The sequence below is a fragment of the Colletotrichum aenigma genome, assembly GCF_013390185.1.
Source record: "Colletotrichum aenigma strain Cg56 chromosome Unknown KSG_Cg56_contig05, whole genome shotgun sequence".
Taxonomy (NCBI): Eukaryota; Fungi; Ascomycota; class Sordariomycetes; order Glomerellales; family Glomerellaceae; genus Colletotrichum; species Colletotrichum aenigma.
In genome coordinates, this window is record NW_023500911.1 from 1,416,056 (window position 1) to 1,432,310 (window position 16,255).

A 16,255-nucleotide genomic window follows, 5' to 3' on the forward strand; every position below is an offset into this window, starting at 1 on the left:
CGGGTGAGTGCATATCGGAGAGGAGGAGACGACCATGGAGGTTGGCGATGCAGACCACGTTTTTTTGTGCTCCTGCTTCTTCAGGAATCGCGAGGTTCACATAAGTACGGGGCTAAGGTTGATTCTAATGCCGATCAAGCGTGCGGAGGGGTGCTTGTCGAAGTGTCATTGGACGAACTCGGCCGGGGACAGGAATCAAACAACAATGCTGGTGTCCGGGGGCCGGGGTTCTTGATAGCCAGGAACGGGCGCGATTTCGGCCGAGAAGCAATTCTTTGAGAGCGCAGACAAACTTTTGGGAAACCTATCAGACGACCAGTTCCCGAAAGCGATCGACTGGTCTTGGCAAACAAGTCAGACGCTTTTCCAAGAGATGAGGCGGAAATCTTGGATGCACTGTTGTCGGATTACACCTGCATTAGTGCGTGAAAAAATTGGCGTCAAAAAATCAGCTCCGATGATCCCCCCGCATGCTCTGCCGTGGCGGCGCCAACTTCAGAGAGATAAGACGGAGGACTGCCCGATTAGGAAGGTGTGAGATGTGGAAAATCATCTCCTCTGCGTCGCACTGAGCACTGTTTCACTCGATTTACTCAAAGGTCGAAGGTATAGCGAGGCGAGAAATATGTATTTCGTCATCATATCTTGGTCATATGCAGAGTGTATGGTACAGTATTGTGACAGTGTTGTACAAATCTGACTGCTGTCGCATCGACATCATGCAGAAAGGGACGATGGCATCGTTCCTTTATCGTGCCCTCGTGAGATGACCGCCGGTGACCGGTGGGCGCCGATTCCCGTCGTAACGAACGAGGATCCTATCGTTATCATGCCAAGAGGATTCTGCCGCAATCCGCCCAGCAGCAGACAGGCTCGATTAGAGACTTTGTCGAATGCTGTCGAGTTGCTGCCAGATTTTGACAAACTCCAAACTGTTGACTTTGCTTGCACTCGTGGCACCCATCGTCTGAATATTCTTCGCAACGGCTTCGGCCGCGGGATCGGCGACTCTGATGCATTTTCTGACAGCCTGCCATACTGCGTCTGTTGGCAGGACCGGTGGCTCCTCCGTCAACATCTCCTCCGCGCATTTCCTAAGCACTTCGATGCACCTGAGCTTGTCTCCCGTCTCGGCCGTCTGCTGAAAGAAGAACTCATACATCTCCGGTCCACGGCGTTGGCCGTATCTCGGCAGAGTATACCATATGTCCCAGAGCTTATCCCAGTTGCCTTGGATGAGGTAGGCTCTCATAAGTCGCATGGCGTCCGCTGGGGTTGGACAGGACGATGTGGCTTGGAGTAAGACCATTTCCAAGTTGGATTGGATGGCTTCGATCTTTTCTCCGCGCGCTCCAGAGACTGCGATCGATTCGATAATGACGCTGATGACATCTGGCTCCATAATCGGGATGCCCCGTTCGCTCATCGTGGTGATCAGTTCTGTGGCGAGATCAGCCTGGATCTGAGAGTGGTTATCCTCCGTAGAGGGCGCTCGAAAGATGAGCTCCAGAAGGTGCAGACATTTTTCTCTATCGACCCTAATGCCTTCCCAGCGAATCGAATCAAGGTACTGGCGAATCTCGGTAAGTGTCGCAGGAGTGGACTGTTCCTTAGCCGTGGGCTTTGCAGCGCGGGACCTACGAGCAGGTGGGCTCGTGGTCGGCTCCGCTGCATATGGCATCGTCTGGTTCAAGGATGTAGAGAACAGACGTTTTTGCTGGGGCATAGCAGAGCTGCCCTTGGCTGAGCGATCAGTCGTAGGCGGAAGCTGGCCAAAGCGATGCTGGAACTTGGCACCTTCGGCCAGCGCTTGAGTCTGGACCTCGCTGCGAATGAGCTGCTGGCTCCATAGGCGCTCCAGATCCAGTTCCTTCCGCCGTGCGTCGGTCATGACTTGCACAACAATGGTAGTGCCACTGACAGGGGCGCCAAAACCTGACATGTTGCCCTCCGCATCAAAATGCGCACCCTCCCCGTATTTTGCACCAAGTGTTCCAAGATTGACACAGATCCATCCCGTGGAGATACCGTCGTCGCCGCCCGGGGTGATCGTGGCACTAGAGCCCAACAGCTTTGCTTTCCTTCTCATTCTGCGAAGCTTGGTCTTGAGCTCGCCAGGCCCAATAAGGCCGTCTGCGTTTGACTCTATACGGTGCGTGTGTCGCAGCCATTTGACCAAGCGGGAGGACGAGACGTGAAGATGTCTTTCGCTTCGAGCCGTCGCCAAAAGCATCAAGAGGTTCGGGCCGAGGGCGGGAGGGGGGTCCATTGCGCGCAGGTCCAGTAGAGACAACTCGTCAAGGCCCATCTCTTCGTACACGTACTTCATAAGCGGCTCGAGAATGGCTGGGGGCGATTCAGGTAGTTCTGGAAGGGGCGACACATGCTGGGTTGGGGCGTGCGTTGGAGGGTCGACTTGCAGGAACCATGGCGTATCTTCGGAGGCTTTGCTCTCTTCGATGCCTTCGTGGGTAGAAGGAGCGGCTTCGGGAGTCGTGGAAGCCGGTTCTTCTGCGCCTGTTTCGGTGGTGGCCTTGGGTGCGTCAGGCGGCAACGTCGAGAAAGCCCGGCGCAGATTGTGAGGTCGAAGGGGCACAGCCGTCGTAAGTGCTGGGGCTCGCAGAATCTGGTTGGGGTTTGCGGTAATGGCCCTCAGAACGCGGCCACGACAGTGCAAGCAGCCAAGAGCTGCGAATGCTGGTCGCGAAGCCATGTTCGTTCCGAGCTTGACGAGGATTGTCAGTCGTAGTTGTGGTTGGCAAGTGCAGGACTTTTCGCATGAAGTCCAGCTTTGGCGTACCGAAAGGCGGGCGGCTTCAAGCTACTAGAGCTTGGGACTTTTCTGCCCCTCTTAGGTAATCACACCCGGTGCAGCAATGGATCGGATTTTTGGTGGCGCGCCCCACGGCAAGAGCTTTTTTCAGCGGGGAAGAGCGCGTGGGCACGTCCGTCTATGGCGCCTGCCAATGACATGGTACAATGCGTGGGTTCCCAAGTTTGCTTGTCAGTTACAAAGTGTTCACGGATACCATCCAACATCTTGTCCACAGACTAGGGAAAATAACCATTCAATTCGGCGTGAGTTTCTCATATCGTGACCCCAAGCAAAAATCAACGCAGGATAAAACTGCGTACATGCCTCCAAGGAACTCACCCAGCGCAGCAAATCAGAAACGCGATGCCACGTGACGAATCATGACCAGAGAGGCGCTAGTCTGCTTTAGGAGTAGACCCGCTCATCGAACATTCCCAGCAACGCCGTTGGCCCATTCCTCCAAGTGGATCCGGTCTGCCACCCGGGCCAAACGATGGCAATTTTTTTTTTTCATACCGATAGCTCTAAAGGACTCCTATCAGCAGCAGCACCACCACCCAGGGTCGTCGTCGAGTCGAGTGCATGCATCCTCACCTCCACTCTCCCTACACCAAAACTTTTTTTTGCATGCGCTTTCGCACCGCCATGCAATTAGGTGCACCTTCTCTGTACTTGTAATATACTCTGTCTTGGTTTTCGCATTCTCTATTTAATGTACCAGCGTCTCCATTGAACGCACAGCAGTCACGCCGGGCTGTTGTACCGCCGCTGCCGCCGCCGCCACCTTTCATCCCATCGACTGGGGTTGACGCCCAAGATGCTTCTGAGGCATGGCCGGAAGGCCCTTTCCCTCCATCAAGCAGTCGTCTTCAAACCACTCCGACCGACTTTGCGATCTCCCCTCACGAGCATCCCCGCGACCGAATCGAGCATACGTTTGTTGAGCACGCAGCATGATGCTCGCCCGGTGACGAGAAGAAAGAGCTTCGATGCTACATCAACATTCAAACCAGGAAGGAATCTTGCCACCGCAGTCGACGACTACCAGCCGATTGAGCCATCAGGCTACTCCCGTCTACAAAACTCCATCTTGCCATCCTTGCAAGATGCCAACAACCGCCCAAGAAACTATGAGCTAAGGGCCTTCGACCCCTCTTCGCCCCTCGTTGTGCCAGAGGACGACCCTACCCCCGAGAGACAGCGTGTGAATATATACGGCATCCCTGGAAGTGCAGAGGAAATGATTCCTCTCTTTGACGCCTGCATTCGTGTAGGCAAGATTGATCGTGCCGCCGCCATCCTCAAGCGGCTGACCCTACCTGCGTTTGACCACTTTCCAAGAGAAGATCTCGCCGTACTGCACACCCGCTATCTTCGCGCATCTCTCGATCAACTGCGCCTGCACCCAGATCGCGCACAGGCGGAGGCCCTCCAAACGTGGTATGAGTTGTATATCAGAAAGAAAGGCTATCCGCAGACCGCCGAGACAATCGCGTGCATGCTCAAGTCCTCTTTGCTCTCCGAGCGCGACCCCGAAAGGCTCAGCCGCCTCATTCATCGTTACATGGGAATGGTCCCCGGCGAAGCAGGCCTCGAGGTCTTGTCAATGGCTGAAATCCTGACCGATCAGGACCTCGCCGCAATCACTGCAATCTGCCCGACATACAATCTATCGTCAGACGACACCACGATTCCAGAGCCCAATGAGCTCGCAGCTCCTCGGGAAGAGCATCTCAGCACTGTTTCTGACCAGGTGCCCGAGGTCTTATCCACGCCACAAAAGGGCTTTGGGTTGAAGTCGCTGAAGCAAACCCTGAGCCTCTTCGACGAACTCCCTCAATCCTGCGATATTTCTACGTTGCCGATCCGAGAACGCAAGGAGATCCAAGCCCGACTTGAGCGAGATTGCGTTGAAGCTGCAATCGCGCGATGGCGAGAGGAGAACGAGTCGTTGAATAAGATGGGCCTGAACACTGCCATTTCCCATTCATCTTTGAACTCCCGACTGTATGACTGGCAGACTGCATTGGAGGCTCGCTTGACGGACGAGATGGCCAAGATTGATGCCTCCGAAGCTGTTGCGAAGAAGACCCCTGAAGACTACGACCGATGCTTATACGGTCCCTTCATGCGACTATCAACCCCCAGTCGCCTCTCTGCATTGACGATTCTTAGTGCTTTGAGTACTGTGGCTCTTACGGGCATCGACAAGGGTATCCCGGTAGCGGGAGTAATCTCAAGTCTCAGCAAGTTCGTCGAGGAAGATATTCAAGTTCAACTAGCGAATGACAAGTTGAAATCGAAGTCGAAATCGAAGCGGCGACGTGTGGTGCTTGCCGAATCCGCCAAAAACACCAACAAAACGCCAAGCCCCAAGAATGAGGCCGAGCCTCTCCTGGGCAATGACTCGGCCAGAGACAAGAGATTGGTTGAGGCTCCGTGGCCGGTCGCAGTGAAGGTGAAGTTGGGTGCTATGCTCCTCACGGCGCTCCTCGAAACAGCCAAGATCAAGGTCGTTCAGGAGCAGCCCGTCACCCAGACGTTGATTCATCAATACCAACCCGCCTTCTCTCACGCTCTCCGGTTGAAGCGAGGAAAGAAGATCGGCATGATTCTACTGAACAAGACGCTGGTCACCATTATGAAGTCAGAGCCACGAGGAGATTACCTGGCTAAGCACCTCCCGATGGTGGTACCCCCCGAGCCTTGGACAGATTTCAACAAGGGAGGTTTCCTCGAGAGCTCCTCGGCTGTTGTTCGTGTCAAACAGGGCGACAAGGAGCAAAAGCTGTATGCCGAAGCAGCTATTACGCGAGGCGACATGGACCAGGTTTTCAAAGGGCTGGATATTCTGGGCAAGACCGCATGGAGAATCAACACCCCAGTCTTCAACGTGATGCTTGAGGCGTGGAACACTGGAAAAGCCTTTGCCAACTTCCCCGAACTATCTCCCGACATCGCGTACCCACCTGAACCAGAGCTCAGCGACGATCCTATGGCGCGCCGAAATTGGATCCGAAGCGTGAAAGCAATCGAAAACAAGAAAGGCGCTCTTCACTCGCAGCGATGCTTCATGAACTTCCAGTTGGAAATCGCCCGGGCCTTCAGGAACCAGAGTTTCTACTTTCCGCACAACGTTGACTTCCGAGGTCGCGCCTACCCCCTCCCTACATACCTCAATCACATGGGTGCCGATCACGTTCGTGGCCTTCTGCGTTTCGCCAAGGGCAAGGAGCTTGGTGAACGGGGCCTCCAATGGCTCAAGGTTCACTTGGCCAACGTCTATGGGTTCGACAAGGCAAGTCTCAAGGACAGAGAGTCATTCGCGATGGAAAACTTGGTCAACATATTTGACTCGGCAAACAACCCCTTGACAGGCAACATGTGGTGGCTGAAGGCCGAGGACCCCTGGCAATGTCTTGCGACGTGCTACGAGCTCAAAGCGGCTCTCGAGTCACCGGAGCCAACCAAATACGTGTCTCACCTGCCTGTTCACCAGGACGGTACCTGCAACGGTCTCCAGCATTACGCTGCCCTTGGTGGTGATACTTGGGGTGCTGAACAAGTGAACCTCGCGCCCAGCGACAAACCTGCTGATGTTTATTCCGCCGTTGCCGACATCGTCAAGGATCACATTGCAAAGGACGTCGAAGTCAAGCACCCCATCGCCATGGGTCTCGACGGCAAGATTACGAGAAAGGTCGTCAAACAGACAGTCATGACAAATGTTTACGGTGTCACCTTTGCCGGAGCCAGGAAGCAAATCTGCAAGCAGCTCGATGCCCTGTATCCGGACCTCCGAGAAGAGACTGGCGTCAATAACCTCACCAGTGCTACCTATATCGCCGGTCTTGTTTTCAAGGCACTTTCAACCATGTTCAAGGGTGCACACGATATCCAGTACTGGCTCGGCGAAATCGGTGGCCGCGTCTGCAAGGCTGTCACCCCCGAACAGATAGAGCTCATCTCTCAGGATGGCCTATCTGAAGCCTCCAAGGTTTCCAGAAGCGATATGCTGTCACAATTCCGCGCGACTATCGTCTGGACAACCCCGCTACGAATGCCGGTTGCTCAACCGTACCGTAAGCACGGGACTCGCATCATTCACACTGCCCTTCAAGACATGTCCTTCACCGTCCCCGAAAGATCAGATCCCGTCCACGCCAAGAAGCAACTTCAGGCTTTCCCTCCGAACTTCATCCATTCTCTCGACGCTACACACATGCTTCTTTCCGCTCTCGAGTGCAACGAACTTGGTCTCGACTTTGCCGCCGTTCATGACTCTTTCTGGACACATGCTGCAGATGTTGACTCCATGAACCGTGTGCTCAGGGATGCCTTCATCAGAATTCACGAAGAGGACGTCGTTGGCCGTCTCGCTACCGAGTTCGAAGCCCGCTACGGAGGCTCTCTGTACATGGCACAAGTAAAGCCAGGCCGTGTTCATAAGAAAATTTCCGATTTCCGGATAGCAAACAGATGGGGCTTGAAGGAGGAGATGCTCCGAGAGCGTGAGAGACAGACTCTTCTCAACTCTTCCGATCCCGAGGAGGTGGCCAAGGGCAAGGCGATGGTGACTCCCGCCAGCATTTTCGAAGAGATGGCTGACGAAGAGGATGTTGTAACGGAGGCCCAAGAGCTGGCAGGGTTCGGTCTTGGGGAGATCTCTGAAGTGAAGGCCGATGACCTGGAGGACGCTTCCGACGAAGGAGCCGTTGACAGCGAGGAGGCTGGTGCCGGCGATGTCGACGAATCGACCCCCTCGGTGGGCGATCGTATCTTGGCGGCGATGCTCGAGAAGAAGGGCGATAATGTGTCCTACTTCCAGGACGTGTTGAACAAAAAGCAACCCAAGAAACGAGGGCAGCTCCCCACCCAGATCTGGATGCCTCTGAAGTTTCCCCCCGTCCCAGCGAAGGGCGACTTCAACGTCCAGTCGCTCAAGAACAGCGAGTACTTCTTCTCATGAGCAGCCGTGCGATGGATGTTTGGTTCACGTTTGTCACGACTGCATATATGGTGCATATAGGGAGGCGTTTGTTGTCCTTTTTATTTCAAGAGGGGGCGTTCGCTGGTTGGATCACCGAAAATAAAAACAGGCAAGGGAGGCTGGAGATTTGTAGGATGTTGGGGGTGTACATCTGTATAAGTAATTAGATGGGATGACGATGTGTCGGTCCTGGCGGTGTTCAGGGCTAGATCCCACGATGAAGACAAAAAAATAACTGTACAATAGAATTCATCTGTGGATGGAAGACAAAAAGCCAACGAGACAAAAGACAACTTTTCTTACAATATCACCACTCGCTCTTTCGCATCAACAGCAGGTTTGATCTCCATGACGGCGCGGCACTCACTGAACAGACCGGTTCATCCCGTGCGGAATCTCAGTCGACGCGTCCTCCCATCCCCAAAGACCTCTTCTCAAACTCAACACATGAATGCAATTTGCTGGAAAAACTCTGGCGTCAAACCGTCAAATGCTTGTTAGATTGCAGCTCCACCACGCCGGCCCGTGTCACGCACAGGTGACGGCCTTCGCGAGTAAGTCGCCTGCTCCGATTACCCGAGTTGACTCGGACAGCCTCGCATACTCAAAGTGCGCAGAGGTTCTAGAACTCTTTGCCGCTGCAGCCGAATTGATTCTTCACATCTGGTCATCATACCTACAGCCCTGGTCAGCCTCTCACATCGCTTGGTAGAGGAAGTTATCGTCGCCCGATGGTCCGCCGTCCAGTGCCGGCCGCCCGCTCCGGGATGACTCCCCCACGCGGGCACCCGAACCAACGAGTCAGCGCCAGCCGGGGAGGACGATCTTGCGCGCGTTTGGCGTGGCCCAGGAACCGCAGTCACCGAGCCGTCGCGCCCGTCTTGAAGATTCTCAAGGCGAAGAAATGAGACCTGTTGGCAAGCCCACCCACACCTGTCGACGGTGAAACTGACCGGCGGGAGATGAGCGGTAGGGCTGTCGTGAAGTCTAATAGAGTAGCATTCTGGAAGGCGGAGCAGTCCGTGCGACGGGTTCATCGCAAGATGGGACGGGTTTTGGGGGCGGGCGGGCGCATGTTGACATTCTTTCCGGACGGGAAGCTTTTCAACTTGGTGGTTTAAGCTTTAATGAGAGGCCCTCTGTCTAAGCAATACGAAAGACGGGAGTTGCTGGGCGAAGACTGTCCATGCTCAATAATATTCTGATATATATATAAACATCGCGAGCATCCTCCTTGCCTCCGTCTCCAGGACCCTTTCTTCCCCAACCCACCTCCAACTATCAACACTCATTTCACCCCCCAGACCAACCACACTCATTCATCCAAGATGCGCTCCGACATCCTCCTCGTCCTCGCCGCCACCTTCGGCTCCACCCTCGGCCTGCGCCGCGCCTGCAAGCACACCGCCGCCTCCGAGGGCTGGTACTACACGACCTCCTCGGACTCGCTCGACGCCATCGCGGCCGACTTCTGCACCTCCCCCGCGGTCATCAAGCAGTGGAACAACCTGCAGAGCATCAAGCCGGGCATGAACCTCAAGGTGCCGTGCCACTACAACGCGGGCCGCCAGCGCGACTGCGCCAAGAACACGGCCACCGACGGCGCGTACGTGATCCAGTCGGGCGACACGTTGAACAGCATCGCGTACGACTTCTGCACGACGGCCGACAAGCTGCAGCAGATGAACTCTGCGCGCATCACGAACAAGGATTTGATTTACCCGGATTGGGTTATCCAGGTCCCTTGCAGCTGGAACTAGATGGTGGAAGGGAGAAAAGGGGGTTTGGGGAAAGGTTTGGATAGATGTTTAATTGATAATTCATCCTCTTCTATTCAATGATGTTATTAATGCTGTGTCCGCTGTGCGATGTTCTCGAAGGCTTCCTTGCTGTGCAGGATTCTTTGCTTGGTCGCTTCATCACCGAGGTGACCAAGTCACCCACTGCATCTTGTCCTGTTTGTACAATCAACACAAAGCCGGTTGTTCCTTCAGCAGATACAACATTATGAAACACGATAGATGGGTATCGCTGACCTATTTTATATTGCTTGGTCACCCTCACATGACTCTATATGTTTTGCTAGCGCGCAGTATTACCCTAGGTTTGGTATTACACCTTCTGTCTTCCGTCATCCTCGTTTGCCTTCATCATTACCAGCTCCTTGGCGATCTCTTCTACGATTTCCATCGCTGTCGCCTTCAGTTCAATCGTCGACTCTCTCGACCTCCTGTATCATTATCCTCCTTCTGCCCGTAGTAACTCTCCATACCACGCGTACCAATCCCCTCGTCCTCTGCGTCTCCATCCCACCACCCTTCCCGTGAGCATCTTCGTCTTCAGCGTCAACAGTGAAGTTGCGTTGGTGCGCCTTCATCTACGCAGCACTTGATAGATGTCTCACGAGTGCGGTTGACGTCCATGTCAATTACTTCGTGCAGCAAGTGACCTAAAGATATGTCTGATCAGAATAATGTCCCACTTCGCACTCGGGCTACTCACCGCAACTGCGCAACCGTTGCCCTCATTGTACACGTCCCCGTCGTAGCTGTACCGCAGCTTTTCCTGAGTCTGCCCGGCCTGACAGACAGCGCTTGCCCTTCCAGTGCACTCGGCCGCAGTGCCGTCCCGGTACACAGTGCCCCGGTAGCTCTGAGTCCGGCAATCCGCCGCCGCGACACTGGCGCACGCAAGAAGAACAGCGAAAATTTCTGAGAACAACATGTTGAAGAGGTATAAGCTGCAGGAGGATGATGAAGCCTTTCGAAAATGGAATTAAGTACGTAGTAAGGGTTCTGCGTTTGATACAAAACCTATTCCATCTCCAAGACCGAATTTCGAAAACAAAGAGCTCATGTTATATGATCTCGGGGTTCCCCTATGTTTCCGGCTACTTTCCTTATCCAGCTCGAAAGGGCAAGCTATCTTACGAATAGACAAAATTGCATACAACTGATCATTTTCATTAGTGGACCGGGCCCCTGACTCGGAGGCGGCGGGCTGCTGGCTGGTTGGTTATCCCATCGGCTCAATATAAGAAAGTTTACATGACTTACCATATATGGGCGTGATACGAAAGACTTCCAACCAATTACTTAGGATCGGCAACTTGGCCCAAAGTTTACCCAAACGTCAGAATAACTACAGACAGCTCTACGGATACGCTATGCCGCTTTTTCCAACTTGGCGCTCCCGCGAAGGCCCATCGAAAGACTTAAGTCCCCGAGCAAAGGAATGGTTCGCCCGATCTCCGGTCTGGGATTAAAGTCTCCGGGCTCAGTCCCTTACCGGGCCCAGGAACAAGGAGGATTGTTGTTGTCTAGGTTGGTGCCAGTTCCTGCAGCCGTCACGGTAGGCTTGCTGTCCTGTGCGCAGGTCTTTCCAGACAGCACAGGGCGTAACATGTAATAATGAGTTTCCTGGTGTCTCAGACGTACATTTGCCTTCATCATTATCTAGTAGGGGTCGTATACGATACGAGTCAAGGTTATGCAGCAAGCTGTACAGCCTACACAGCCTTTAACGACTTGCTTCAACTCTACAGAAAAGGCAACTTCTAGATATCTACAGAAACAAGACTCTGAGACGCAAATCCAACTGACTCAATCGCAACGATTGTAAAACCAGGAAAATAATATCTATAAAAGCTGGCATTCCGTCGACTGAACTCGATCGATATGATTTCATCACACTCATTTCTCTATAGCTTATCGCAATAGGTGGTTTTGATCTAGAATTCTCAGACTTTCGTTGACTCTCTGACCAAAACGGTTAGCCTCAAAATGCGTCTGCAAGCTCTTTTCCTCATCGCGGCACAAGTTGCCACAATCGTTGCACAGGGCACGTGCCACTGTGAGTGCAACCGAACTTCCGATGCCTCTGGGTGCGCGGCACTCCCACGACCTGCCAGCGGAAACTGTGCCGAGGTGTGCAACCCTGGAGGAAGGTGCCCGAACTGGGTCAAGTGTGGTTGAAGACTGAGCCAAGACAGTAAGCATCCTCCTTAGTTCATGGCTGTCAGGCGATGCTCACAACTTCGCTAGGCCCGACATACCGCCTTCGACATGTATTGCGAGCTTTGGGCTCTTCCACTTGAGGGAACTCTTTAGGATAGTTCTTCACAGAGATAAAGGAAAATGTCGAGATGATCTGGGCACAAACAAAAGACCAAGAATCATACCTCTTCGCTATTTGATGCAAATACCTCCCTAATGCGTTCTCGATATTGGTATCCTGCTTGGTTGATGGCCGTCTCGGGCAGGTAAGCTGAAGAGTTCAATGTTCTCAGAGACAGACTGGAAAAACCTTTGGTGGTAGTAGTCTGGGAACATTGGGTCCCCCCACACCAAAAAAGGGGTTTGATTTATTATTTGTGAGATGCATACCCCACTGGCTTCCAGAAAAGATGCACCGTGCACGAAGGAGATCGATACTTGTTTCTTAAAAACAGTGAACGTTGGAGTTCAATGGTATTATAGGACCAGAGGATTCTGCTGACCCTAGTTCACTGGCAATCAGCCGGTTAATATTCGTCGACTGATATGTCAGTGTGTGTGTGTTCTTAGGTACCTCTAGTCCCTCTCCATTTCCTTCGCTGTCGTCATCGCAAGGTCTCTCTTGAGTTCTTCCACTCACTCCTGTATCCCCACTGTCCGTCGCTCATCTTCTCTAGCTCTCTCCGTCTGTATTCTCCTCTGTGTCTCCATTAGTCGCTCCCAACTCCTCCGCATGGAATCTGTCCGGTTTTGCTCGGTGAAACTCAATCCCATGAAATCGGCTTTCATTCCATCATTGTTTCGCAATGAGTGGTCAGCTCCTTTGCTGATAAGCATGTCAATGACTGACTTCTCACGTCCCGGAGGGAAGTCGATGCGGAGTTGCCCTGAGGGTCGCTTGTGATAGAGGTTCATCGCCATGAAATGAAGGGGCGTATTGCCGTTCTCGCAAGTGACATTGGGGTCGACTCCCAGCTCATTGAGAAGATAGCTGACGACATCAATGTCTCGGGCGGCACAAGCTTGATGAATGGCATGAATTTTGCCACGCTCACGAGTTATCAAGCTCGCGCCGGCCTCAATCAAGACTCGTGCTACCGCAAGCCGTTTGCCATTGACGTCGCTTTCGACAACAGGGTGGTTGTTGCGCCATCTCATTGACTGCCATTGCGACCGTAACTCGTCGGGACAGGATTTCAAGGCAAAGAAAAGAGGGCTTGCTCCCATGTCGGTTAATACTTCAGCGTCCCAGCGCTGGCCGCTGCGATCGGCGATTCTCATCTCTTCGTACTCCTTCCGAGTGTAACAAAGCATTGCCCGAGAGGGGTGAAGTTTCATCAGAAGCCCCAACTCATAAAGCTTGCCACAGACCCCAACGTATCGCGTATACCCGAGTCCACCCAACGCGGCCTGCGCATGACCACTGTCGAGGAGGAACTTGGCCAGCTCTGCATTCCCGTTGAAGCATGCCCATGTTAAGGAGGTCATGCAAAGGAGCGTAGGTTCTCTCACAACGCTGATTCTGCCACGCCTTGCGAAAGGTGCCTCGCGGCAGTGGTCGAAGTTGGTCTGGTCGTAGGCCATGACATCTGCGCCGTGCGAAACGGCCTTTTTCACGCCGATGATGTTATCCTTCTTCGCGTATATCAGCAGAGAAGAGTTGTAGTGGCGCTTGATGTCGTGCTTGTAGGTTGCTGGGCTGATGATCTTGTAGAGGTATTTGCAGGTTGACGCAAGGCGCAATGCATCTGCGATGCCTCGGAACGGCTTGTTGAACCTAACCTGCATTCGTGGCTGGCTTCTAGGCTGCAACATATCTACCTTGCCGCAAAAAGGTATTCAAAATCTTTTGTGCTGCTGTAAAGAAAAATCTTGATTCAAAAATATCTGCAATAATTTGTATCTACTATTTGAAGAATACGTACGCAAATAGCGGCAGATACTATTGCTTCGCCTCTCGGCAACCCTCCTCAGACGGCAGGAATCGACAGACCCATCTCTCCCGGCGTAAGGCCATGCGGACCTTTCAGGTTCGCGTCTGCTCCTCTCTCCACTAGAAGCTCTACCATCTCGCACGTGCGGTTGTATGGGCCATGTGTGCGATTTCTGGCAAGAACGTGGAGTGACGTTTCGTTATCTGTATTTCGAACATTTGGATCCACGTTAAGCTCATCCAATAAATATGTTGCGACCTCAATGTCACGATAAGCTGCAGCTTGGTGCAAAGCGTGAAATTTGGTCGCATCGCAGGTGATGAGAGACGAGCCTGCCCGAGTCAGACGTTTCGTAATTGCAAGACGATAGCCACTTTCGTCTTCGGTGACTAAAAGGTCATCCTCTTTGAATGTCGACGCATCCCACTTCATACGATGAATGGGACTCGGGCTGCCCTTCAAAGCAAAGAATAGCGCATTGGCTCCAATTGGGATCTCGAGGTCGCTATATATCGGAAATGCATCATATTGCTCTTTTGTGGCAGTCATCATAGCTCGATGCGAATGGCTCCAGCGGAGGGTCTCGGACTCCCAATGATCGCCAGATTCATATGTTTCGAGGCTGTGTTGAAATCCGAGGTCGGCTCGCTGTTGAACGTCCGCGCCGTTTGCAAGAAGATATGTGACGAGCTCCACGTTTCCATAGAAAGAGGCCCAATGCAAAGACGTGAGAGTAGAGAAAATCGGGATTCTCCAATACTCACTGTAGTAATCATGTCCATCACTGTCCACGATGAAAATGTCGAACAACGTTCGATCAGCCGTATTGATGTCCTGCTCATGGCTCAGAGCTCTGATGACACCTTCCATTGAGCCCTTCTTAACTGAAAGCAGTAGCGCTGAAGAGAAGTTGACTTTCTTGTCATGTTCGTGGATAAAGGGGGCAATGATTGTGTGCATTTTCCTGCACGTGGCGCCAAGGTGTATGGCGTCTCTGACACCTTTGAAGCTCAAGTAGTCTTGTGATTCATACCATCCAACTCTAATCTCTTCATATTTCGTATAGCCACCTAGAGGGTATTCTTCGAGTATTTTGTCGACTATTTCTAATACCAATTCGGTTGGCATGCATTGGAGGTTTGCTTCGGGGTTTTTGGTGTCTCTTGATGCTTTCTTTGCCTGTTTGGAGGCAGCCCGTCTGGCAGCTTTCGTGGCTCTCGCGACTTTAGATTCTTCAGTGGCCCTTATTGGTAATCGGTTACCGTGAGCCATGCTGGTTTTGCCTCCGCCGGAAAGGATTGATTCAAGTGAGTGGGATTACCCTGCGTTGTGATAGGGGAGAAACTAAATAGTTTTTAAGTAGTGTCGTTATTTTGGGAGAAGAATCAGATCAGGTCTGGGAAAGTTCTCATCACGGTGAATTCTCATGGAATCGCAAGGGTTCTTGTTCAGTGACATCCTTTCTGGACGGTCCAGCACCGTAACAGTGGATCAGTGCATACTAACCCTCGTCAAGCATCACAGTGAATTTACTATATATCCCGTTTCTACTTCATCACTCACTACAAGCCGAATTAGTGGGCGAAAATCGACTTCAGCGCCCAGGCATAGTCTCAATAAGTAGGAGTAGCTGCAACCGGCTTTACGAAATTAGAACTGGAGAGGCAGAAGTCATTAGATTTGCTGCTATGAAACTCCCACCAATCTTCAACAGCAGTGACCAGACAATGCCTGACTACCTAAGCTAATTCTCCCGCCCCCTGTCGGCGAGAAATTCTGAGATGAAGGTCATCTCATTCCATCAGCTCTTTCTTTTGCAGGGCACCCTCCATCGGCTTCATCCACTCGATCCTCCTCGTCGTGAAGATCTCAGCCGACGGCTTTTTCATGTTCACAGCATCGGAATCGTCCAAGACGCCGGCCTTGACATAGCAAAGCCCCTGCGTCTTTGGACCGTCTCGCCATAGCGTCGTGCCGCAGGAGCCACAGAAGTGATTGGTGACCGGGTTGCCACTGAGTGCGGGAGCGGTGAACTCCTTGAGACTTGCCCCATCAGTGACCGACAACTGACTGGCTGGAACAACCCAGTTGATGGCAAAGGCACTGCCAGAGGTCTTGCGACAGTCGAGACAGTGACACATGGCCTAGGCAGTCTGTATGAGCTTTGCAGATTCTGCGATTTGGTTGGAAGCTATCCACTTACAACGGCTAACGGATCGCCCTTGATGGTGACCTTGGCGGCCCCACAGAGACAAGTTCCAGATGTCATGGTCGGTGCAGTTTGGATTCTGAAAGAGAACACAGAAAAGAGATATTGATCAAATGGTGAGACATGGAGAGATGAGAATGATCGACCTAATACTACGTTCCAGGTGAATGGGCTTGATTTTATAATTCCTCCACGTCGCCTGTGGGTTGGAAATGTTGCTGCACAGCTGCAAACACAGAACATCAAGACTAAACCATTTTGGGTGATGTGAGCGATGGCGAATCATGATTGGCCGTAATTGAAACCTCATCC

General features: G+C 52.6%; 6 protein-coding genes across 6 annotated transcripts; 2 read left to right on the forward strand and 4 right to left on the reverse strand.

The window, feature by feature from the left end:
- Positions 1 to 877: 877 nt before the first annotated feature.
- Positions 878 to 2,713, reverse strand: CGCA056_v008032 (ATPase synthesis protein 25; the record flags this gene model as incomplete). Its single annotated transcript, XM_037323280.1, has 1 exon — positions 878 to 2,713. The coding sequence occupies one exon, from the start codon at positions 2,711 to 2,713 to the stop codon at positions 878 to 880; it is 1,836 nt and encodes a 611-aa protein (XP_037177717.1).
- A 919-nt stretch (positions 2,714 to 3,632) lies between these two features.
- On the forward strand, positions 3,633 to 7,784 carry CGCA056_v008033 (DNA-directed RNA polymerase; the record flags this gene model as incomplete). Its single annotated transcript, XM_037323281.1, has 1 exon — positions 3,633 to 7,784. One exon carries the CDS (start codon positions 3,633 to 3,635, stop codon positions 7,782 to 7,784), a length of 4,152 nt encoding a protein of 1,383 aa, XP_037177718.1.
- Positions 7,785 to 9,133: 1,349 nt separating this feature from the next.
- sle1 (N-acetylmuramoyl-L-alanine amidase sle1) lies at positions 9,134 to 9,565 on the forward strand (the record flags this gene model as incomplete). The annotated part of the gene is made up of 1 exon (XM_037323282.1): positions 9,134 to 9,565. One exon carries the CDS (start codon positions 9,134 to 9,136, stop codon positions 9,563 to 9,565), a length of 432 nt encoding a protein of 143 aa, XP_037177723.1.
- A 668-nt stretch (positions 9,566 to 10,233) lies between these two features.
- On the reverse strand, positions 10,234 to 10,529 carry CGCA056_v008035 (uncharacterized protein; the record flags this gene model as incomplete). The annotated part of the gene is made up of 2 exons (XM_037323283.1): positions 10,234 to 10,254; positions 10,308 to 10,529. 2 exons carry the CDS (start codon positions 10,527 to 10,529, stop codon positions 10,234 to 10,236), a joined length of 243 nt encoding a protein of 80 aa, XP_037177724.1.
- A 3,241-nt stretch (positions 10,530 to 13,770) lies between these two features.
- On the reverse strand, positions 13,771 to 14,862 carry Ank3-2 (Ankyrin-3; the record flags this gene model as incomplete). The annotated part of the gene is made up of 1 exon (XM_037323284.1): positions 13,771 to 14,862. One exon carries the CDS (start codon positions 14,860 to 14,862, stop codon positions 13,771 to 13,773), a length of 1,092 nt encoding a protein of 363 aa, XP_037177721.1.
- A 665-nt stretch (positions 14,863 to 15,527) lies between these two features.
- Positions 15,528 to 16,003, reverse strand: CGCA056_v008037 (putative glutathione-dependent formaldehyde-activating enzyme; the record flags this gene model as incomplete). The annotated part of the gene is made up of 2 exons (XM_037323285.1): positions 15,528 to 15,878; positions 15,938 to 16,003. The coding sequence occupies 2 exons, from the start codon at positions 16,001 to 16,003 to the stop codon at positions 15,528 to 15,530; spliced, it is 417 nt and encodes a 138-aa protein (XP_037177722.1).
- Between the last annotated feature and the right edge of the window lie 252 nt (positions 16,004 to 16,255).